This window comes from Cyprinodon variegatus, unplaced genomic scaffold, assembly GCF_000732505.1.
Source record: "Cyprinodon variegatus isolate N-32 unplaced genomic scaffold, C_variegatus-1.0 Scaffold0, whole genome shotgun sequence".
NCBI classification, from domain to species: domain Eukaryota; kingdom Metazoa; phylum Chordata; class Actinopteri; order Cyprinodontiformes; family Cyprinodontidae; genus Cyprinodon; species Cyprinodon variegatus.
The window spans coordinates 4,190,985-4,199,536 of record NW_015150453.1 but is presented as its reverse complement, the minus strand read 5'-3'; the positions used below and the strand labels follow the sequence as shown (position 1 = coordinate 4,199,536).

General features: G+C 39.2%; 1 protein-coding gene across 4 annotated transcripts in view; it reads left to right on the top strand.

Moving 5' to 3' along the window:
• The window catches only part of smarcc1 (SWI/SNF related, matrix associated, actin dependent regulator of chromatin, subfamily c, member 1), a 23,870-nt gene that overhangs the window by 12,459 nt on the left and 2,859 nt on the right, over positions 1–8,552 (top strand). For 3 of the 4 annotated variants that reach the window (XM_015375767.1, XM_015375933.1, XM_015375688.1), the window contains 7 exons: positions 39–200; positions 1,105–1,160; positions 3,818–3,971; positions 4,074–4,252; positions 4,355–4,489; positions 7,824–8,205; positions 8,377–8,502. In XM_015375767.1, the coding sequence (XP_015231253.1) occupies positions 39–200; positions 1,105–1,160; positions 3,818–3,971; positions 4,074–4,252; positions 4,355–4,489; positions 7,824–8,205; positions 8,377–8,502 (1,194 nt within the window). The remainder of the gene's footprint in view (positions 1–38; positions 201–1,104; positions 1,161–3,817; positions 3,972–4,073; positions 4,253–4,354; positions 4,490–7,823; positions 8,206–8,376; positions 8,503–8,552) is intronic. The other variant, XM_015375847.1, reaches the window with a different exon arrangement.

Below are 8,552 nucleotides of genomic sequence, written 5' to 3'. Positions count from 1 at the left end.
CTGACATTTAGGTAAAAAGGCCTTTTCTCCTTTTGCAGAAGAGTTCTCTCGTGTGCGTGAGGAAGTTCCAGCAGAGTTGGTTGAAGCTCATGTCAAAAAGGTGCAGGAGGCAGCAAGGAACACAGGCAAAGTAGATCCTACCTTCGGATTGGAGAGCAGCGGGATTGCCGGAACAGCCCCTGAGGAGCCAGAAAAAACAGGTAAATAGCATCGTACAATCATAGTGGTGATCTTTGCTCTAATTATTTTATGTCATTGAAAAAAAATATACTATATTTTTACTGGAATCAATCTATTGTCTAGCAATCTAGACAATAAACTGTTATGAAAAGTGGCACCCACTAGAGGGCACCATATAGTCACATTATCAGAGGGAATATAGAGAGGTCTTCTAATGCACATAAGGGCTCTTAGAATGGGTTAATATTTCACGAAGAATCCTCATGAATGCCTGTAGGAGTTGATGACTCTTTTATGATATTGAAATGATCTGGGGTTGCATCTGTTTTTGTCAGCATGCGCTGAGCAGTTTAGATATTGGTCTGTGTTTATAGTGCTGCAGTAACCAGTGGATTAAAGGAACAGTGGCAGATGGAGCAGAGTGTTTGGGTGGAGGGAAAACAGAAAACTGGGTCATCATTCAGTGCTTCTCAATTTTTTCCCCTTTTTCTTTTTGTTCTGTTTGGTCTTTAAAAATGTGTCTTTTGCAGCCATCTCTGTTAAAATGGCTTTAGTGCCTGAATTACTGCCCTCTTGAACTACAGCGATGATCAATAAGCCTAAATGTGCTCCAGTTCTCACTCGCCCTGAAGCAATCACCTGACCCACAGTCAATATTCGGGCCCTTAACATTTGCCTAAGTGCATCTGTCACATGGTTTAACTCATAGCGGTAAACGTATATAAAGCTGCTCACTTGTTCTCAAAAGCTTTCACATTTTTCCCAATGGTCTGTTTATAAACTGAATTGTATTTAAATTACGGGTTACCTGATTCCTTAAGGGCTTTTGTCTGACTGAATAAAATAAGTTTTACTAATAAGAGGAAATGAGTTTCTATATATTATATTTTCCTAATGTGTAGTTTATTTCATGTTTTCACTCAGAAACCCCAGAACCAGAAAAGATGGAAACAGATTCAGACTCCCAGCAGGCTGACAAGGTGAGGAAAAACAACCACTTGTCTGTTTTATTCTTTTTAAACATCCTTGTTGGAAACATTTTAACAAGCCCTCCCTACAAACATGAAACATTTGAAAGAAACCAGTGCGGATAAATCCTTGGAGAAAACAACAAATACTCTGAGTCATTCAAAATTTCATCCCTACAAATCTTTAAATGCTTCACAGCTCTTTCTTATGTCAGTATAGCTTTTTTTTTTTACTTTGTTATAGAAAAGGTTACATTTATTCAAGTTTAAAAAGATGTATTTGTTAACTATAAAAATAATTGTTCTTATTGTCAGTGATATATAAATTGAGTTTTTACCATTTACTTGGCTTTTGTCAAGTTATTAAAAGACTAATCTTTTTTGTTGTTGTTGTAATTACATATGCAGTCAGAGTCATTGATTATGTTTTATCGGGGACATCAATGCACCATTTAAATCTGCTAAGGTGCAAAATAGTCCTTGGCAGCTATCCATGTTCCTCTCATAAGTTCTAGCTCTCCCGATAGAGATGGTTGAAGTTTATTTTCTCGCTCATTTGCATTTAATTCTCATCTCCCTCCTACACTAGGATCTGCAGGTGAAGGTAATGTCTTTTCCAAAGTGAGAATTGTGTCTATGTACTAGCTCACTCTCAGTTTACCTCATTAACAACTATAACACACTTTTGTCATTGTGAGATTTAAACTAATAAGCTACATGGCTTAGGAATTTATTTAGTGTCCCTGTAGTCTTTCTAAATGATGCTGATTTTCAGCAGTTAATGTGACATTGTACAGCTTGAATTAAATTCACTTCAATTAGAAAAATAATGGTATTCAGATCAGGTTGTTCAGTTTATTTATGTAAGGCCAATTAACAACACATCTCGTCGAGGCACTTTACAGAGACAATTCATTTGGATTAAACAGTCAGATTGGTAAAATGTTTTTTAACAAAGGAAAGCTGATTGCATCGACTCATTGATTTTCCAGGACACGCTCATCTTAGATGTGTGGTGACGGTAGATATTTGCTTGCATTTTGTTGTTGACTCTATAAAGATCCTTTACGCAAAGGATGCATGCAGGGACATTAGAAAGGAAAATCTCAGATTTAAAAGGAATAAGCAGAACAGGCTCAGTGAGAGTGGCCTTCTGCCGAGGCTGACTGAGGGTTGTTGAAGGAGGTAGCAGCAGATATAAAGAAGGAACAAGCAAAGGAACATTAATGGTAAACTAGCTCTATCTGGCTTTCCAGGGTTGAAAAAAGGTAGTGCATTAAATTGGCAACAATTACGGAAATTAAAAAGTTCCCTTTTTTATTGACTGCATAACTTTGTATTTATTTTTATGCCTTCAAAAGAAGGAACTCTTTCAGTCCATTCTCAAACAATATGTCAGACTTTTTGAAAAATTCCCGCTAGTGCCGCGAAAGTCCCACATACACTTATCCTCAAATTTCTGAGCTTGGACTCCTAAGTTAAGCTAAGTTTGTTCGAACGCTTGCACAGTTTTCAGTGCGAATCCATTGTTGCCAGGAAACAGTATTTATAACAAACTCTTTTTAATGTAACACCAAGCCTAACCGGTCTCCTTAAACAATAGCTGGCAGGGACTTAATGCTCAGAGCAGCGAGAGCAATGAAAAAACAAAAAAATGTCACCAACTTTATGATTAGTTATTCCCAAAAGAAGTCGAAAAGTTTTATCTGCAGCTTAAGTGTTGTGACTGTATTAAAAAGTTATTTAAAGGCATTACATTCAACATAATATTTCCTGCATATACCCTGTCTAAAGGTGGCATTTGTCTAGAAAAGAAACAGTTAAGCAGATAAACTCTGAACCAGGTTTGCAGTCTATGGGATGAAAGAAGACACGCAGTTAGTAACACTAACTCTATGTGTTCTGACAGACTGACTGAACAATAAAAATCAGCATCATTGTTATGATGTAATAATAATTATGATCCCAGCTGATATTTCTCTCCGGGATGAAGACCAGATGGTCCCTTTGTCCTCCAGCAGGCTAAGCCTGTAACAGCATTACTGTAGAGATTGCATGGGATAACTGGAAAGTTTATTCAAAAAGTTATAAGCCTAGTCTTATAAGCAGTAAAATAATGCCTAGTTCAGTCCAAATTGTAATTTTAAACAATTAAATTGACCTTAGTTTATTGTCAGCGGGTAATGCCTGATCAAACCTATCCTTGCTGATTAAACAAATTCAATAATTTTGGAGCAGCCCCACATTATAATCAAGCACGTGAGAAAAAATGGTGAGAAATGACACCTTTTTAAAAAGAAAAAGACTCCATCAGGCGTGGTTTGAGCAGTAATCTACCATGAAAGGCTGGGGCCATAGAAAAACAAAACTATCAGGAACCTTGGCCAAGTGTACTTCCTATGAAAGAAAAAAAAAATGAGAGTTCATGACAGCAGTAATAACATACTTGCATGTATTTTATTTTTATTTTTATGATCTATGTGTGTAGTTTTCTGACATTTTTTTAGAGAGTCAGTTGCATTCCATTTATGAAGTTGTGAAAAAGGCCACAGCCCACCAATTCAGTAATAAAAATGTTTTTATAGAACTAGTTTTACAGTCAGACCTACTTGAATAACATATTTTTCTACATTAATCTCTCGCATTTCTTATGTGTCTACATTATTCAGGCTGAGCTGAAAGATGAGGCAGAAAAGCCCAGTGAGTCTGCAGAGAAAAGCGACAAGACAGAGACCACAGAAAAGGTGAAAAAGGAGGGAACAGAGGCCTCAGAGCATGAACAGGAGAAAGACGAGGAAGGGGAGGCCAAGACAGCTTCAGCAGGTAACTGGGATCTATGAAAACATGGAAGAAGTCATTGGTTAAACATGCAACTAAACTGTAAGTGTTTGTATTTAGCTCACTGCTTATAACTGTTCCTTTCAGATAAAGATAAGGATGAAGGTATGGACACCTCACCTTCAGAGCAGGAGAAAGATAAGGAGGAAAAGGCAGCCAGCGAGGAGGGAGATGAAAAGCAGAAGAAGTTGGAACACGACATTGGGGAGGGTAACATCGCCACAGCAGCCGCTGCTGCTCTGGCTTCTGCTGCCACCAAGGCCAAGGTGAGGCCTTAAACTTTAGCTGACTTCATTTGTTTCTACTGTGTTGGCCTGCAATATTTTTCTTTGTTTACTTTGATATTTATGTTTATTTATTCTTTTCAGCACTTGGCAGCGGTTGAGGAAAGGAAAATTAAATCTCTGGTTGCCCTGTTGGTGGAAACTCAGATGAAGAAGCTGGAAATCAAGCTGAGGCACTTTGAAGAGCTTGAGACCATCATGGACCGAGAGAAAGAAGCTGTAAGTCAGGATGAAAAATTCCGCCTATTCCCTGGGGGGCGCGGTGGGGCCGGTGCTTATCTCTGGCAGTCTATGGGCGAGAGGCGGGGTACACCCTTGACAGGATGCCAGACTGTCACAGGACAAAACAAAGACATAAAATCATGCTCACACACTCACACATAAGGACAATTTAGAGATGCAAATCAACCTAACAGTCATGTTTTTGGACTGTGGGAGAAAGCTGTAGTACCAGTTCATGCAAACTGCATGCGGAAAGATCCGGGGCGGGAATTAAACCCGGAACCTTCTTGTCACAAGTCAACAGTGCTACAAATTACCTCACTGTGGAAAACATTTGGATGGAAAATGTAGTTTTGATCAAGATGAGCACATTTTCCAATTGAAAAGACATGAAGTATTTTTTAGCTAGTAAATGAGTTCATTTTGAAATAATACCTACATTAAAGAGATACATTTCCAAGGATGGACATATATCATTTAGAATAAAGTCTTCCAAAGATAGTTTGCTCATAAATGCTTCTTGTAAGCAATGGAAGAGTTCGGTGTAGACAACTCTGAAAGAAAAAATATAGCAAAAAAAACATAACTTTTAAAACCAGATTGCACCACAATCCCAACAACCAGAGCCGTGCTTACTTCTAAACGACTTATTTGTAAAAGGCTCTGAGGGAGTCTTTCCATGATCATATCGGTTGGATATATAAATAATCCCACCTAATTTTTGTAAGCATGACAAATCATGTTATCCTTGATCTGAATTTATTTATTTTTTTATCAAAATTATAAACGTGGCTCAAATGGTATAAAAAGCTAAGTGAAATCCATGATACTCATGTTTATTTTGATAGCAGTAATAACTATTTTCTCTGTTTTAAATAAAAACATTTAACGCATTGCGGATATTTTGGTTTAGAATTCAGGTCCATCAGTGCCAAATTGATTAACGTATGCAATGAAAGCTGATGGGTATATGCAAGTCTATAAAATGTGAAAAAGAAAAGGAATCCAAAAAGTTTTAATTTAACTAAGGTTAAATGAAAAAAAAAATCTAAATAAAATGTGAAACGGCAGGCAAAAAGGAAAAAAAGTCTTTGAAAAGCCTAACCTATCACATGACTTGAGCTTGATGTTCGGAAGACTACAAGATAATATGCTGACATGTTGGCCTCCAAAAGATAAATGTCTCTTAAAAGTCGAACAGTAGCTTCTGTTTTTATGATCAGTCTACAATAGAAGGAATTCTTTTCTTTTTTTGTTTTCCTGCTCTGCAAATTTTTAATCATGTATATGCGTCTGTTTTTTTTTTTAATTAAACATGGGTGTTGTTTTTTCCTCGTACAGTTGTTGCACTAAGATGGCTAGTAGTAGATTGACTAATAACTGTCGTCCACAATACCCGTCTGTCACATTTTCTATATGGCTTAGTTTTGTTGTTTTGATGGCGTAGCAGTAAATGGTGTCCATTAGCAGATGTTTTCACTCAATGAGTTGTTTTTAGACACTGAAGCGGAAACAGAAATTAAAAACAGTTTTCAAGTGCAAAGCAGTTGTTTAGTGATGCATTTTGATGGTCTTCATGGGACAACTGAGGGATTTAGGTTATGAGTTTCAATGCATGTTTCCTGGCGACGCTGGTGGGAATGGAAAACTGTGGCTTCATGGAGGCAGCATTTGGAGCGAAGCCCAGTTTCACAGATGCAAACACTGCATGAAAAGAGCAGTTTGAAGACATTTTTGTAGAACTGGAGAGAACCCAAAACCTGAGCTGCAGCTATAAAACATCAGGGTTGTAAAGATGCACACAGAACAACAGAGAAACACAAGATTGTATTCCAGTCTGGGGCAGAAACTGGCAGCTCCAGTCTTCAAGGGCCGGTGTGTTGACCCAGTTAGAAATGTTCCTGCTCACGCACACTTTAATCAGACGATTACGAGGACTCTGGGAAAGCGGAGTAATAAGAATTTAATTCAGCCATTTTTTAAAGAGGCATTATGGAGTTTTCTCATGATACTGCCACCTGTGGCCAAATCGTAGAACTGCAGCACTCATCAGCTTCTTCTTTTAGCCCAGACATATTTTAATTTTTTTCACCTGACATGGAGTTAATATTGATGTCTGAGTTGAGCTAAATGACGGTCGCTTCTTAGTATACATAAAATCCATCTTGATTATAATGCTTCTATTTTTTGCTAGTTTGGAGCCATTTAACGTGGATGCTTTTGTCGTCACATCTGCTGTGCTGCACGGGAACTTCCAACGCATTTAACAAAATAGACTACAAGTTTATAGAGGCATCAGTGATTAACTACAGAGGTGTCAGTCTGCTCATCAAATGTTATATTTTTTTTCATAAAGGTCTATTTTCAAAATATTTTTTCACAAAAACTTACTCTTTAAGATGTAGGACACTCTAAGCCCTAAACTGAAGAAGAAAGAATGACAAAATAATCAATATTTGCTTTTAATTTTTCGATGAATTTAGCAACGAACAGATGTTCACTGGTAGCTGCAGGTTGTTTTCAAGTAGGGATGAATGATATCAGGAAAACTGGTAGTAGAGATTATGATAGCCTCCAATTTCCCCACATATCTTCATTTTCATTCATCAAAACGTCCCCCATCACTCTTCCCCCTCGGTACCACTGGATGTGGAAGTGGTGCGTTCTTTTAAGGAATCCCAGATGCAACCGACGCTCGCTTTTTCTTTAAAGTATGCTGCTTTTCTCTTTTTGATTTTTAGAGATCGGCCTCAGATTGTAGGAGCCAGACTCATCATTCCATTTATAAAGAAATAAAATATTTCTGGCAGCTTATTAGATTTGTTATGATCTCATTCTTATCAAGAGCCCCTTATTAAACAAAATTATATGAGTAAGAATTTGTCCTACATAGGAAGATGTGGCCTCATGGTTAGAGAACAACACATTTGTGTCCCAGGAACTCTCAAAATTTCCCCGTTTTTGTCCCACAGGCTGCTGCCCCGGGTCCCTGAGCAAGGCCTTTATTCCCACAGTGTTTCCTGTACTGTTTCCAGTACTCCCTAAGGGATGCGTTAATTGGAGCAGACAGATTTTATTGGAATGATCAAAGCTGAAATGTGATTTTGCTGGATGGAAAATGATGGTAAAAGATGGAGAGAAAGTAAACTCACAGAGCTCTCCTAATCCTCAACATAGTTTTAGCAGAAAATTAAATCTCATTTGCCCTTTTATTATCATAACATTTTATGCCTAGTTAGATGTGTCAGGTTTAGCCAACAGGGAAGAGAGAACCAAGATTTCTGGAAGAAAGGAGCCCTTTTGAATGTTTCATGGTCTTTTTTTAATGCAGCTGGAACTTCAGAGGCAGCAGCTCCTCACCGAACGACAGGCCTTCCACATGGAGCAGCTGAAATATGCCGAGATGAAGGCAAGACAGCAGATGGAGCAGCAAGCTGCTGCTGCTGCAGCCGCTCAGGCACAAGGACAGGGCTCTGGATCAGGACCCCATCCTGCTGCCGGGCCCCACCCTGGTCCCCCTCCTCACAGCATGCACCATGGCGGGCCCCCACCCCACCACGTAGGGCCTCCTACCCCCCACCATGGAGGACCCCAGCAACCCCATGGAGGACCTCCCCCCCACCATGGAGGACCATCGCCGGGAGCTGCAATGCATCCAGGATTTCCCCCAATGGGCCACCATCCCATGGCCCCCCACCACCCAGGACAGACAGGCAAGAGATTAGATTAATGTTTAAAATAATCTAATGAACATATAAATGTAAAAAAGTTTTATTTATTTTTATTTTAAGCTTGGATAGAGCAATGCAGAACCTTTAAAGGAAGAAAATAATAAAAATTGTAATGCTGTAAATCTCACCTGCCAACTGCTTGTCTTCCTGTAGGACCAATGGAACCGGGCCAGCCGATGCCGGCACGTATGCTGTCCGGTCCGCCCTCTGCCGGCCCACCCGCAGGCGGCATGCCACCCATGATGCCCCCACGCCACCCCGGAGCCCCCAATGGCATGTGTACGTACTGATAACTAGGGCTGGGCGATATAGAAAAAAAGCTTATCGAT